This window comes from Lepidochelys olivacea, assembly GCF_965140295.1.
Source record: "Lepidochelys olivacea isolate rLepOli2 genome assembly, chromosome: 17".
In the NCBI taxonomy this organism is placed as follows: Eukaryota; Metazoa; Chordata; order Testudines; family Cheloniidae; genus Lepidochelys; species Lepidochelys olivacea.
In genome coordinates, this window is record NC_140427.1 from 3,115,868 (window position 1) to 3,131,602 (window position 15,735).

The 15,735-nt window shown below is 44.2% G+C and overlaps 1 protein-coding gene across 2 annotated transcripts in view; it reads left to right on the plus strand.

Annotated features, from left to right (window-relative positions):
• SPECC1 (sperm antigen with calponin homology and coiled-coil domains 1) overlaps positions 1-15,735 on the plus strand; it is a 153,446-nt gene that overhangs the window by 32,916 nt on the left and 104,795 nt on the right. Inside the window, exon 1 of one of the 2 annotated variants that reach the window (XM_084650574.1) lies at positions 7,756-8,048. The exons of the other annotated variant lie outside the window; for it this stretch is intronic. Coding sequence (XP_084506700.1) covers positions 8,009-8,048 — 40 coding nt within the window. The 5' untranslated portion in view covers positions 7,756-8,008. Of the gene's footprint in view, positions 1-7,755; positions 8,049-15,735 lie in introns of those variants that run through there. 2 annotated transcript variants of the gene reach the window in all.

Below are 15,735 nucleotides of genomic sequence, written 5' to 3' on the forward strand. Positions count from 1 at the left end.
TTCCCAGTCAGCGTGCCTCAACATTGCCCAGGAGAGCCCTGGGACTCTGCAGAGTCTGCCAACCCCTTTGTGCCAGCTGGGATGATGGCTTTGTGACCTGGATATCTGTCCACCAGGTACTTGACTCCGGTAGTTGCGTGTGTTTGTGCGCGCTCTCTCGCGCTCTCTCTCTCTCTCTCCTAATTTTAGTACTTGGGGAAAAGTTATATGTGTAGAAGGCTAATCAGCCCCTTGGGGTCCAGCCACATGTCCCTCATGGGGGAATTTATACAACTTGCTACCTATGCATCATGCTGGAAATTAATCACTGGTCTACACCCCGTTTTCTTTACTATCCATGGTTTGAGCTGCAAGCTCCTATAAATAGCATCATTGTTGTCTCCATTACTTCTGTTTCTGGTGGCTACATCTAAAACCCCCACAGCTCACCCCTTGCCATGGGCTTGGGTTGCCACTGCTTGTTTCACTTGACTCTCCCCATCAAGATGTTAGAACCATTCTAACCTAAATATTTCCCATCATTGTCAAATTAAGGATTGGTTTCAGAGTAGCAGCCGTGTTAGTCTGTATTCACAAAAAGAAAAGGAGGACTTGTGGCACCTCAGAGACTAACACATTTATTTGAGCATAAGCTTTCATGGGCTACAGCTCACTTCATCGGATGCATTAATTAATTAAGGATTGTTGATCTCCAGCCTTGACCCTGCTAGAATGTTAGATTTCAGGGGTGTCTGCTAGGACTCCACGATTACTTTTTGTACGTATTGTCAGCTGCGCACTCTGCTGTGCTTTACTACCCAGGACACACTTCCACCATTCTTTCATATGACAAAGCAAGAAGCAGATGTCTGAATGGCTCAGTGTCAAGATTTATTGACCCAAGAGTTTATGTTGACTGATGCAATCCCTCTGGTCAATATTATTTCCTGTTGAAGAAAACCAGAATTCATTGTGTAGTCTGCAGTAAAGTAAAATCTCCTGGCCTCAGTGGTGCTGAAATACCACACCAATCAGAGACCATTCAAGCCTGTACCTCAGAGAGAACTGATTGCACGTTAGGACAAGTGTCTAACCCACCAAAACTTCAGAGCTTTTAAGATGATTTTTAAAAGACTTATTTCGGACTTGGATGTCCCAGTTCTTTAGTGTGATATTTGCTTCCAAGTTAACGTACATAAATGTCCCTGGGCAGAATGAAAACATGGGCCAGTCTTAGTTACAGTGCAAATGGGACCTGACTGTGTTTTAACGGTGCCCGAGATTCATGCTAAGGCCTTGGATGTGTCCAGCTGTAGGGTGTATGGGACCCAAGTACCCTCAGATACTGTCTGTGCTACTTGGACTACGGGATGCTTCCTGTAATGGAGAGTCTGGTGTTGATCTTTGTCTTTAAAGTACATTCTGTAACAAACAGTCTGTCCTCAATGTAGCGATGAAGCCTGCAGCAAACCATGTCCGACTCACTTTATCCAGCCGGCTTAGTCTGAGGATAGTATAACAAACTCGTTGGTTTGTGACTTGTCTGATCAGGATGTCTAAATCTGACTGGTATGTTGCTTAGAGCAGGACCTCTAAACAGTGGGAGGAACATCAGTTCTGTTCTTCTTGAGCATGCACCTATCTATTTTTTTCAGAGTAACAGCCGTGTTAGTCTGTATACGCAAAAAGAAAAGGAGTACTTGTGGCACCTTAGAGACTAACCAATTTATCTGAGCATAAGCTTTTGTGAGCTACAGCTCACTTCATCGGATGCATACTGTGGAAAGTGTAAAAGATCTTTTTATACACGCAAAGCATGAAAAAATACCTCCCCCCACCCCACTCTCCTGCTGGTAATAGCTTATCTAAAGTGATCACTCGCCTTACAAAGTGATTTGATAATCAAGTTGGGCCATTTCCAGCACAAATCCAGGTTTTCTCAAACCCCCTCCCCCCCACACACAAACCCACTCTCCTGCTGGTAATAGCTTATCTAAAGTGACCACTCTCCTTACAATGTGCATGATAATCAAGGTGGGCCATTTCCAGCACAAATCCACGGTTTAACAAGAGCGTCTGGGCTGGGGGGGAGGGTAGGAAAAAACAAGGGGAAATAGGTTACCTTGCATAATGACTTAGCCACTCCCAGTCTCTATTCAAGCCTAAGTTAATTGTATCCAATTTGCAAATGAATTCCAATTCAACAGTTTCTCGCTGGAGTCTGGATTTGAAGTTTTTTTGTTGTAATATTGCAACTTTCACGTCTTTAATCGCGTGACCAGAGAGATTGAAGTGTTCTCCGACTGGTTTATGAATGTTATAATTCTTGATATCTGATATGTGTCCATTTATTCTTTTACGTAGAGACTGTCCAGTTTGACCAATGTACATGGCAGAGGGGCATTGCTGGCACATGATGGCATAGATCACATTGGTGGATGTGCAGGTGAACGAGCCTCTGATAGTGTGGCTGATGTTATTAGGCCCTGCGATGGTGTCCCCTGAATAGATATGTGGGCACAGTTGGCAACGGGCTTTGTTGCAAGGTTAGGTTTCTGGGTGAGTGGTTCTGTTGTGTGGTATGTGGTTTCTGGTGAGTATTTGCTTCAGGTTGGGGGGCTGTCTGTAGGCAAGGACTGGCCTGTCTCCCAAGATTTGTGAGAGTGTTGGGTCATCCTTCAGGATAGGTTGTAGATCCTTAATAATGCATTGGAGGGGTTTTAGTTGGGGGCTGAAGGTGACGGCTAGTGGCGTTCTGTTATTTTCTTTGTTAGGCCTGTCCTGTAGTAGGTGACTTCTGGGAACTCTTCTGGCTCTATCAATCTGTTTCTTCACTTCCGCAGGTGGATATTGTAGTTGTAAGAATGCTTGATAGAGATCTTGTAGGTGTTTGTCTCTGTCTGAGGGGTTGGAGCAAATGCGGTTGTATCGCAGAGCTTGGCTGTAGACGATGGATCGTGTGGTGTGGTCAGGGTGACAGCTGGAGCCATGTAGGTAGGAATAGCGGTCAGTAGGTTTCCGGTATAGGGTGGTGCTTGTGACCATCGTTTATTAGCACTGTAGTGTCCAGGAAGTGGATCTCTTTTGTGGACTGGACCAGGCTGAGGTTGATGGTGGGATGGAAATTGTTGAAATCATGGTGGAATTCCTCAAGGGCTTCTTTTCCATGGGTCCAGATGATGAAGATGTCATCAATATAGCGCAAGTAGAGTAGGGGCATTAGGGGACGAGAGCTGAGGAAGCGTTGTTCTAAGTCGGCCATAAAAATGTTGGCATACTGTGGGGCCATGTGGGTACCCATAGCAGTGTTGCTGATCTGAAGGTATACATTGTCCCCAAATGTAAAATAGTTATGGGTAAGGACAAAAACTGTGCCCACATATCTATTCAGGGGACACCATCACAGGGCCTAATAACATCAGCCACACTATCAGAGGCTCGTTCACCTGCACATCCACCAATGTGATCTATGCCATCATGTGCCAGCAATGCCCCTCTGCCATGTACATTGGTCAAACTGGACAGTCTCTACGTAAAAGAATAAATGGACACATATCAGATATCAAGAATTATAACATTCATAAACCAGTCGGAGAACACTTCAATCTCTCTGGTCACGCGATTAAAGACGTGAAAGTTGCAATATTACAACAAAAAAACTTCAAATCCAGACTCCAGCGAGAAACTGTTGAATTGGAATTCATTTGCAAATTGGATACAATTAACTTAGGCTTGAATAGAGACTGGGAGTGGCTAAGTCATTATGCAAGGTAACCTATTTCCCCTTGTTTTTTCCTACCCTCCCCCCCAGCCCAGACGCTCTTGTTAAACCGTGGATTTGTGCTGGAAATGGCTCACCTTGATTATCATGCACATTGTAAGGAGAGTGGTCACTTTAGATGAGCTATTACCAGCAGGAGAGTGGGGTGGGGGGAGGTGTTTTTTCATGCTTTGCGTGTATAAAAAGATCTTTTACACTTTCCACAGTATGCATCCGATGAAGTGAGCTGTAGCTCACGAAAGCTTATGCTCAAATAAATTGGTTAGTCTCTAAGGTATCTATTTTTTGTGGCTCTCTCTAAATTTCCATGCCCCTGGTTTCTTCTGTTTTTAAAATTGTGGATTTATCCTTCTCTCCAAACTCCAATCCTGTACTGGATTCACAATTCTGAATTCATGACCTCCCAGGATAACTACATTTCTCACTGCAGAATCAAAGTTTTAGTATTTGTTTATGTATGGCCAAAAGTATTCTAGATATTTTACACAGACAAAAGGTCTTTGCCTAAAGGGCATACAACCAAAAGGTCAGATAATGCCACCTGACTCACATTAAGCAGTACCTTACATCACAGATGAAGTGGAGAAATTTACCATGCGCACATGCCACCAGTGCTCTGGGATTAGCGCTGCCTGCTTAGTGGTTTCCATGTGGAGTGTTGGTGTTTGACCCATAAAGACCTAGATGGACTGTGATCTACCTAACCCTACCTGAGAGTTGCCTCCCTTCTGGTACAAAATTGCCACAGTTACAATCAATGAAGTAGCTGAGCTGGAGTCCATGGTTTATAAGAGAATGACTTTTCTGTTGATTTTGGAATTTACTGTCCCTTCCATAGTCCAGATTTGGTGACCTTCAGGACATGCTGCACATCCACCCATTTGACTGATTACTTGAAGAAGACTGCTGAATATGGGCATGTGGAACTGCAGGATGGGCAAGAGGCTTTGATGGAAACAGAAGGGGGATGTTCTTTGTTTTCTGTTTTTTGTCGTCTGGCCATTTTGTTGTTGTGGGGTGGTGATTGGCTGCTAATCTACTGTTGCTGTTTTTGGTAATTGTGGATTCTGATTTGCAATTATTTGTGTGTGTCTCTCTCTCTCTTTTTTTTTTAAGTGTTTAAATAGCAATAAACAAGTTAATGGGGCTATAAAAACCTTATGGCAATTCAGAATGTTGTTGTATAAATGCTATTTAAAAAAGTATCTCCCATGGCGGCAGGCCTGCTGTAAAGCTGGGACTGCAGATCCTTCTACATGGTTAGAAGAGTTTAACTATTGCTAGAACACACAACTGTTCCAGAGGAGAGATGAAGTGACAGTATGTGTCTATTTACTGCTTGAAATTAAAATTAAATTACTACTTTTAAGCATGAGCTCTAGTATGGGATGCAGTCTGTAAGCCTCTAGTAGTTTGTATTTGGTTACAGAACCTGCCAGTTGAGGTCACCTTTGCTGCCTACAAATGTAACAAAATATGTATTTCTCTAGGGGGCAGAAAAATAAAACCAGATTCCAAATGTAATTCTGAAGGATGTCAGATTATTGTGCAGGGCCACAGCTAATGTATTCGGGATTCCAGAGGTGGTGAGGGGCCTCAGCTAAGGTGTTCTAAATTTCACTGCTAGTGAATTCAGAATAAAACCAGGACTATGAAAGAGGACCTAGTGGGGGATAAGGTATCAGTAACAGGATATGGAGGTTTTCACCTCTAGGACAAATCCAGTCCAGTTTGGGGAGTGAGCAAACAGTGTTCCCCTGTGACAGTGGTACAGTGACCTATGCCACTGGACTGGGCATGGTAGAAATCCCAAGAAGGAGGGAGATGGAAATGGGATTGGTAGGACCCAATCAAGTTCCCAGTATGTAGGTGGTCATAACATGTGAACCACCATTAAAATTGACAGCCTGGTTTGTAGTTTCAGTTGAGAGGCCAAGAAATGAGTGGGCCCTGGAGACTGAGCTCCCCACTGGCCCGTAGAGGGGTATCTCCAGGTCAGTCATGCAGAGCTATTTGTTTTCCCTGTTAAAAATGCATCTGATGAAGTGAGCTGTAGCTCACGAAAGCTTATGCTTAAATAAATTGGTTAGTCTCTAAGGTGCCACAAGAACTCCTTTTCTTTCTGTTAAAAAGTGTTAAAGTCTTTGGCTGAACTTTATTAAACTGCAGTTTAACACGTTGTCGGATGGTGTCAGTTTAAACCTGGATATGAGAGTAAACAAGGTCAGTTAAGGGGGGAAATTGACATCAAGTTTTTGTTGTTATGTGGAGAAATATTAAATGAGATTCCCACAGATGTCACCTACATTTACCTCCTGCTAACCTCCACAGCCCTAACTGACCTGATTTCATTGGTTGGATTTATCATGGTAAATCATCATAAATAGACCTTGGATCACCGCAGATCATCCCTTTTAGCAGAACATACATGAGTTATCCGTTATTCAAGGCATCTTCTCAACTGGAGTCTGATGATGTTGAACAGGATCCAATTAAATATAAACAGGTGCACCAAAATAACCTGGAGCATTTTAACTTCAACTGTCAAGAGCAAGGACAGTCTAAGTAAGGACTGGCACATAACTCACCCCAATAGGTTGAGATATTAAGGGGATTTTGGCCAGTCCTGTCGCAAATTGTCCAGCCTCCCATATCTAGGCATAAAAGTTAGGGGACGGGATGGCAGCTTGCATTCTGAATTCCCTTCCCTTTTTTCAGGATAAGGTTCAGCCTGAGCTGCTCTTGAGCAATTTAAGCTATAACTTCCTTAATTTGTTTGTAATCCTCCCACTAAAATTCAGGGCAGGTTTTAGAAAACCTTTGGCTGCCTGTGCTAAGCTCCCACTAACTTCACAGGGGCTCTCTGTGCTCCTCTGAGTTCAGAATTGTGTTCGGATCTCTTTGTCATGAGACTTTCTGGTGCAGTGTATGCCGTGTAGTTGTAACCGCTTCAGTCCCAGGATATTAGAGAGACAAGGTGTGGGTGAGGTAATATCTTTTCTGGGCTCAACTTCTGTTGATGAGAAAGACAAGCTTTGGAGCCACACAGAACTCTTCTTCCGGTCTGGGAAAGGTACTTCTAGTGTTACATGAAAATGCAAGGTGGAACAGATTGGTTAGGATAAGTAGAAGCACATATTGTGAGGGACCATTCAAGGCAGAGTGGCCTGTTAACACCTCTGCAAAAAGAGGGGGTTAGTAGGTTACAGATTTGGTAATAAGCCATAAATCCAGTGTCTCTGTTCAGTTCATGATTTTGTGTCTAGCAGAATGATGAATTTAAGCTCTTTACTCTGCTAAACACTTTACCTTGAATGGTCCCTTACTAGGATTGCCAATTTTGGTTGAACATATTCCTGGAGGTTTCATCGGGACATAATCTTTCATTAAAGGCTCCAGGACAATCTTGGAGGGCCGGCAACTCTATCCCTTACATAGTAGTTTTCAACCTGTGATCCACAGACCCCGCAGACTGTCTAAGATTCCCAGAGGGGTCAGCACCTGCATTTGAAATTGTTTGGGGGTCCGCAAATGGAAAAAAAAAGGTTGAAAGCCACAGCCTTACAATATGTGTTAACTACTTGTGCGAAACAATCTGTTCCACCTGGCATTTTTTGTGTGGAGTACCTTTCCCAGACCTGAAGAAGAGCTCCAAAGCTTGTCTCTCTCCCAGCAGACGCTGGACCCGTAGAAGATATTGCCTCACCCATTTTGTCTCTCTGGTGTAGTATATGTCATTTTTTAAAGCGCTGCTTCTACTGGTCCCCTGGGGCAGGACCCCCCCCCCCGCCGTGTCTTAATTTTAGTGGCCTGATGAGGTATTTGCGTCCTGCTTGTGTCTAGAATAGGTTTCTCATTGGTAATGGGGTTTTATTCAGTCCTTGCCTTTCTGTGACTTGCCTGCAGTTTGCTCTTGCTGCCTCTGTGTGGCTTACGCTGCACGTTGAGTCACCTCTCTGTCTTTATTCCAGCAGTCAGGCCGCTAATTAAGTGCACAGGCCGGCCCTTCGGTGCATAATATTGTAATGAGGTAGGAGGGCTTGGGCTAGCCTAGCCACCGCTGTCTTAACATGAGCAGCAGACACTGTTCCTGGTGTCAGGAACTAGGAAGAAGCTGACTCCTTCCTTTGGATCTGACTAGCACATACACACTGAAAAGCAGATGGGGGAGGTCCGCTTCTGATGCGGTGCATGAGCAGGGCAATGAGCTAGAGAATCTCGGAGAGGAATCACCGGAGTTTGCTGAAGATGGGTAACCAGCCGGGGAGACCGGAGGAGCTGGAGCAAGGTCTGTGTGTACTCGGGAGGCTGCTTGTATTAGCTCTGCGTTGTTGTTCTCTGTGTCTCTCTCTGCTTTTGCCGCACACGCTTAGTTCGTGCTCTAGATATTTAACTGCACAGTCCGATTGAGCAGAAAGGAGAGGCGGCTGTCCTGTAATGCTGCTGTTTCGGAATGTTCCCAATATGCTGGAGATAGTACAGTTGTTTACCTTGCGACTAGGAAGTGCCATTCATTGTTGGTACATACCTGAAATCACAACGCCCTCCTTACATGAGGATTTCGAAAGAAACCCTTTGCTCCTTTGAGTAAAGAGCCTGAGGGATTATCAGTCCACGTAGTCTACATGATGCAGCTAAAAAGTTGTAATGTATATCTCTTGATGTACAACATATCAGGATCTGCAGGGTGAGCCTCTGCCATTCATTGTTTATGGCCTGAGGCCTTAGGTTTTCCAGGCCTTTAGAATTTAAAATAATGCCTTTGTGAAGAGTCTCTCTCTTTCCATTGTCTCTCTGAAGCAGTGCTTTGCATATTAAGCACTCAAACGTTTTATGGAAGGTGGGGTCTAATGGCAGGTACATTTCATTCCCCACTGCAAGCGTATATGGCTATACTGTGTGTTGAAACAAGCTGGTAATCTGCCTTTATTGCCCTGATGGCTGCCCTCTGGTTCACCCTGCTTGCCTCTGTGACACCTACTGAGGGGAGAACGGTGGGCTCTCTTCGTCCCTAGCTAAGGGACTGTTTGAGCTTAGGACCTTCGAAGGTGCAGAGAGATCACTCAGCAGATAATTTACTAGCATTCTGCTTCTTCTCACTGTTGTCATGGGGCGTTTATTCCCAAAATTCTATCAAGACCGTTTTGGGGAAAGACTCTTGATAAACCAATGGTATAAGTGCAAAGCAGGCCTGTAGCTAGCCATTTGAAATGTAAACACCATGTAGTTGATCTGGGGTGGGGTGTGGTGATGGAATCAACACTTCCCATTGCCACCTGTTGGAACATGTGATCTTCCAAGATAGATCTCAGAGCAGCAGCCATGTTAGTCTGTATCCGCAAAAAGAACAAGAGTACTTGTGGCACCTTAGAGACTAACAAATTTAGATCTGTCATTGGATGTTAGCACTGCAGTGGTAGAACTCTCTAGCAGTATGTTAATAACCAGCCTAATGAAGAAAATAGTCCACCAATAGTCAGTCACCAGAAGAAATGCTGCCCCAGGGAAAAGGAAAGTCTCACTGAAGCTAAACGTGTGTTATTCTCATTGCGGGCAGGGGGGAGCTGATATTACAAAGTCAAAGGGGTGGGTGGGAGACAGGGGCTCCCATAGCTCAAAATCAGAATTCCAGGAAATGGACTCAAATTTTCAAAGAAATTTACAGAATTTGAATGCCTAGCTGACATTAAAATGAATCAGTAATGAGCATCTAAATCCCCTTGATGGCTTTGAAACTCTCAGCCTTAGTTTCAAGCCATGCTGTAAGGTTTTTGTGTTGAGGGGACAGGGTTACAACCCCATTGTCCTCAGCAAGATTAAAATCCGTTCTTGCAGTGTATATGGGATTGGGTCTTGTTTTAACCCTGTTCTGGGGGCGAGGGATAGCTCAGTGGTTTGAGCATTGGCCTGCTAAACCCAGGGTTGTGAGTTCAATCCTTGAGGGGGCTATGTAGGGATCTAGGGCAAAAATTGGGGATTGGCCCTGCTTTGAGCAGCGGGTTGGACTAGATGACCTCCAAGGTCCCTTCCAACCCTGATACTCTATGCTTTGCAGGATAACAGCATGACTGAGGAATACAGTTAAATGGTCACCTTGATGGGGGGCTAACACTGGCCATGAGAACCTAAATTTCAAGCATGAGAGGTAGATGAAAGCTTTGCTTCCGATATCTCTTGCTTGTTGATGAGACCCAGGGATTCAGAAGCTTTACTCTTTGTCACTTCACCATAAATGCCAGTATGTGGTGGCTTTGTTTCTGTTTGAATGGAGATTGGGGCAAATTTTGCTCTCATTTTCAGAAGTCTGAATCCTCAATTACTCCAAATTTACACTGGGTGTACCAGAGCAGAATTTGGCCTACCTGAGTCCTGTCCTTGCTGTGGCTGAAACGCTGCAGGCTTATACAATTCTGTGTAAACATAGGTTTCAAAGTAGCAGCCATGTTAGTCTGTATTCGCAAAAAGAAAAGGAGTACTTGTGGCACCTTAGAGACTAACAAATTTATTTGAGCATAAGCTTTCTCACTTCCGAAAGCTTATGCTCAAATACATTTGTTAGTCTCTAAGGTGCCACAAGTACTCCTTTTCTTTTTGTGTAAACATAGTTATTGAGGTCAGTTTCCCTGGTTGGCGTGGCCAAGAATTATTCTGCTGACAACTTTATGGACACTGCCTAGGGCAGGTTTGATGTGTGGCTTTCCTAGGTAAGATAGCCAGTGATACCTAAGGGGCAGATTTTTAAAGATATTTCTATTGATTTAAATGGGAGTTAGGGGCCTAAATTACTTTAAAAATCTGGCCTTAAATGCTTCCAGTATGCTTTGGATCAGAGCGGAGTTCTAAATAAAATCCATGGTCACACACATCCAGGAAGCCCACATTTAAATATGTTTGCTGCTAATTCAGTTTGAGCTGTAGTGTGCACAGAGCCTAGGAGAGAAGGGAAGCCCAGGTACACCAACACATGTTAAATGCCATGCTGGGGTTAACCAAATCCTACAATACACTTCCTGCTGTGTCCAAGTGGGAGTGAAATGCTGTGAGACAGGGATGTGGAGCTTTGTCTAGCACTGCTCTAGCATGTCAGTAAGGAATGCATCCGATGAAGTGAGCTGAAGCTCATGAAAGCTTATGCTCAAATAAATGTGTTGGTCTCTAAGGTGCCACAAGTCCTCCTTTTCTTTTTGTGGATAGAGACTAACATGGCTGCTACTCTGAAACCAGTAAGGATCTAGCTAGCCTCAGAAACAATCATAAAAAGCCATACCAAGTGCAGCAGCATCTGACTTCAGGGCCTGGCGGGTTCCATTTGAACAACTCTGGCCATCTCCCCTGACTGACACGGGTTGCAATGTAAAGGATGGCAGCAATTGTGATCATTCCAGGCTGTTGGCTGGGTGTCAGTGCTGTCAGGAAGCAGGAGGGAAATCCTCTTTACCAGGTAAAAAAGTTGGGAGCAGCCAAGATTACATAGGGGATCTGAGAGAGGCACTAACTAGCTGAGGAGGATATTTGGGAGGCTGGAAGTGGTAGAGGAGAAGAGATGCCAGGGAGGATGAGTTTTCATAAAGGGTATGTCTACACTGCACACTCCTTATGGCAGCATTTAGAGTACATACGCTGCATGCCTTCAGACCGATGTAAATAGCAATGTAGAGACATGCCTGAACCATTTGTGCATGTACCCTACACCGTTCTCTGCACTCCTTGTCTATGCTGTTGTTTTTACCAGTGTGCTGTCCTGCTTCCTCCCCTATTGCTGGAGCCTTTCCCCACTGCCTGCCCCCAGCCAGAGCCTTTCGCTGCCACATGTATCTATGCACTACAGTGTGGATGCAGCCCACTTTTCACTGCGGCATGTAGCTACACTTATCCTACTCCCTGCCGCTTGTGGTGTTGCAGTGTAGACATACCTAAAGTGATCTGTTGTTTGGTGTCTAAGGCCCAGTCTACACTTGAAAATTAAGTTGGTATAACTAAGTCACTCAGTAGTGTGAAAAGCATTCCCCTGAGCCACATGGATAGCACAACATTCACTCGGACTCCTCCCAAGCTTGTCTACGTTCTGCCAAGGTCATTAGTGTATCAAACCCAGGGACAAGGACATTCCTTTGCAATATACTAGACCCCACACACTTTTCATCCTCCCAAATTCCACAGTCCTTTTTAATCTCTTGGACCATAATTTGAAATATGTTTACACTCGTAGGCTTTATCTACACTGGACTTTTGTTGGTAAAACTTGTCGTTCAGGGATGTGAAAAAAACCATACCCCCAACAACAAAAGTTTTATCGATGAAAAGCACCAGTGTGAACAGCGCTTTGTTGGCGGGAGAGCTCTCCTAGAGTGAAGAGCCCTATAGAAATGCAGAGATATTGTTCGCTATTCAGCAGAATTAGTTCTCCAAGTGCCAGGTCAGGCCCAGAGCCAGTGGAAAACATTACATGTGATGATATTGTGTAAAATGAGGCCACATCACATAGGAAATAGTTGGAGATCTTCATAGGAATTGTGTGGAGGAGTACAAGACCATGCCATCTTATGGTATGTAGCAAGGGGAACCACTCAGATATCCACTTTGGATTACCAATAGCTACTTATATGCAGTGCTGTAGCTGTATTGGTCCCAGGGTATGAGAGAGACAAGGTAGGTGTGGTAATATTTTTTTGGACCAGCTTCTGGTGGTGAGAGACACAAGCTTTGGATCTATACAGAGGTCTTCAGATCTGTGCTTGTCTCTCTCCTTAGCTGGTTAGGCAGCCTGGATTTCTAAGCAAGCATTCTGCAGTCTTTGAAGATATCAATGAACACAGTGTGAGATTGTGTTTTCTGTTTATCCTCTTCAAATTTGCAAACTTGATGATTAAAATCATTGGGAGTAGGTGGAAATAATGGCTTGAAAACAGCAGGGTTCAGCAGAAATGATAATATCTCTATTTGGAAAGAGGTGACCAGTGAGGTTATCCAGGGGTTAGAGGTTTTCTTTGTTGGGATTTTGCTCATTGTTTAATTGGCTTGAATGAGAATACCAAATGTAAGAGAATACTCTTGGGTAGCATTGCTGTACCCTTTTAAACATCCGCTCCGTCCCACCCCAGAGTTGGCTACATTTCATGGTGGAGGAAGGGATTCCTCTGTGTATGTGTAGTTCATAAAGCATTTGGGATCTTTCAAGATAAAAGGCACTATAGAAATATGATTTAATTATGGTGATTAACTTCATTTTTAATGTATTTCTTGCTTTCTATCATCTTCAGAGTCCTCCTCCAAGTCCCTGTTTCCTCTGCTTCTCCCACATTCCCCTTGTTAATACTGGAAGCCTTTTATTTGAGCTCTGTGATGTGTCGGCATATCACCTCTGCCAAATAAGAGCCCAAGAGAACAGATTAATTTGAAAGGGGAGTGGGGAGCAACCAAATTAATGACTCTTGACTAGTAGTTTGTATGCAAATAAATACCAACTGTAAGCTGCATCCTCCAGGGGTTCAAATGGTGAGTCTTAGACCTTCTGTTCGCCAGTAGAGCCAGCAAACCACAACTTGTGGTGGACAGATTCATTCTTTAGTCACCTCTTCCTCACATGAGCTGCTTGTGCCTGTGTAATAATCTGAAGAGTAGTAACAAACTACTGATTAAACCAGCCTTGTACAACTTTATTTGCCTCAGGAGAGTAATTTTTATTTCTATTTTAATTTGCCCTATCTTTTGAGGCCAGCTGATGCCAACCATGATGGTATATTTTTGTGATGTGACCACAGTTGCACTAGAACTGGACTCATCACTAAATCATTCCACAGAGGCTGACAGATGTCAAATGGCAACAGTCACTTTTGGTCTGTAGGCCAGCTGATAGTCTCTCTAGGCTGTATTCATTCCAGGAATCCGTGTCCTAGGTTGGGGTGGCCCTTTAGCCACTCCAGTGACTAATTAGCTGCCTCCCAAGTGATGTGTTTGAGGCCAGGGTTCAAGTGATAACCTGCAGGTCAACAAGAACCAGATTTTTAAAGGTATTTAGGGGCCTGCCTCCCATGGAAATCAATGGGACGTAGGTGCCTAAATGTCTTTAAAAATCCAGCCCGGGGAAGAGACTGCAAGGGCCCCAGAGTCAGGGGAAAGGAGCTATATAGGGGGCTGTCCACACCAGTGGGATGGAAGTCCTGACTGGTGATAGCTGGTGTGTGGGCAGGGGCAGAAGCCTGTTGAAGGGCCTTTAGGAAGGGACAGGCAGCAGGATATGTTTTATGCTTTCTGACTGGTTTTGGACAATTTTGGTTTTGAAAAATAAACTCATCCCTGGAGAAAGGGACTGAAATTTTGTGTGCTTGGGAGTTTTATTTGACTTGACTCATTAGCTTGTGCTATGGCTAAAGGGCTCTGTAGCTTGTGTCTGAACCATCCAGTCTCCCAGTGCTGGTGTTACGTTAGTATCCATTAAGAATTAATAGAATGGATATAGTATAACAGTAAATGTAAAAGCCAGTCTGCCTCTCGGGGGGTTGACTAGATTCATTATGTCCTGTCAGTGATGGAAGGGAAGGAAAGCAGCACTGGATGGCAAAGTGATGAGCTTTTCTGCATTGGCACTGGCAGAATGTTAAATATTGCTGCTGACTTAGTGGGGCGGGAAAGAGAAGACTAACTCCATTTTGTTCAGGTTCTATTTGGCTCCTCAAGGCCTTATGGTTAGGAAATTACTTGTGGAAACCGTAGCATGGCTAGGAACTCCATCTTGGGGCTGGTCTACACTACCGCTTAAGTCAATGTAACATATATTGTTCAGGGGTGTGAAAACAACACCCCCCTGAGCGACGTAAGTTGTATCGACTTAAAACATTGTCCACACCACGCTATGTCCCGCCAACATAGCTCCCGCCTCTTGTGGAGGTGGAGTAATTATGCTGATGGGAAAAGTGCTCTCCCATCCAGCACAGCACATCTTCACCAGACATGCTGCATCGATGCGGCTGTGCCGATGTAGCAGAGTAGTGTAAACTTGCCCTTGGTCCATCCCTTCTGAAAGATCCTCCTATGGGACTTCCATCAAATAGCAGCACAGGATGTGTCCTTGTAGCTTTGCCAAAGGGAGTCTCACTGATAGAGCTGCTGCTGCCTCAGTTGCATTAAAATGGATGTATCTTGATCTGTTCAATTTAGCTTCATTGATTCTTCCTCTTGTACATCAGTCTTTATAAGATCTCCCTTTGAAAGATAGCTTTAAGAGTTGCTGGGGCAAATTGAGGCCAAGTGTAAGAAGGCACCTCTCTGTTGACTCTATTGGTGTTGCACCTGCTTGTATCAGATCTGAATTTGGTCTCTTGTATGTTGCTCACAAGCTGGCAGCAGCAGGTAAGCATGTCTTTTGATCTTCCAATTTTCTTTCCTTGCAGGTTTACTCAAGCCTCCAGGATGATAAAAGATGGTCCTTGGTCACAATGCTGGCTAATCCAGACTTTCCACACATCTTAATAGACCAGCTTTCCTTTCTTCCCTGATTATGAACTCCGTGCATATGCCTAGATAGCTCTCAAAAAGTGCCCTCTATTATTTTCAGTGCAATGGCAGGGCATATATTGCTTCTCTATGACCCCATGGTCTGAATGTCCTTCAAAGGATAGATGTTGAACTTACCAAGGTAGCTTCTTTGGCTGAGTGCTCCATCCCCCTGCGTGGGACGATCTATGATTATCACTGTGACTATTCCTATGAGCTCATAAGGTTTCAACTGAGCTACAATTTTCTATCCTTGTAATCAGCATTAATTACATTACATTGACCTGATCAGCAGGAGGTTTAGCCAATGGTAATATGCAGAAATAAAAGAAGTAAGTCTTGGGGACAGACATGTTCTGATGATGGAAAATGTGTCCTTGGGAAAACAAAGATTAATGTGGGCTGCAGGGTCCTGTGCTGAGTGTGACTTGTTCAGGTAAGTGCTATCTGTGACAACTTGGGTATATACTCCTCTCTTCTAG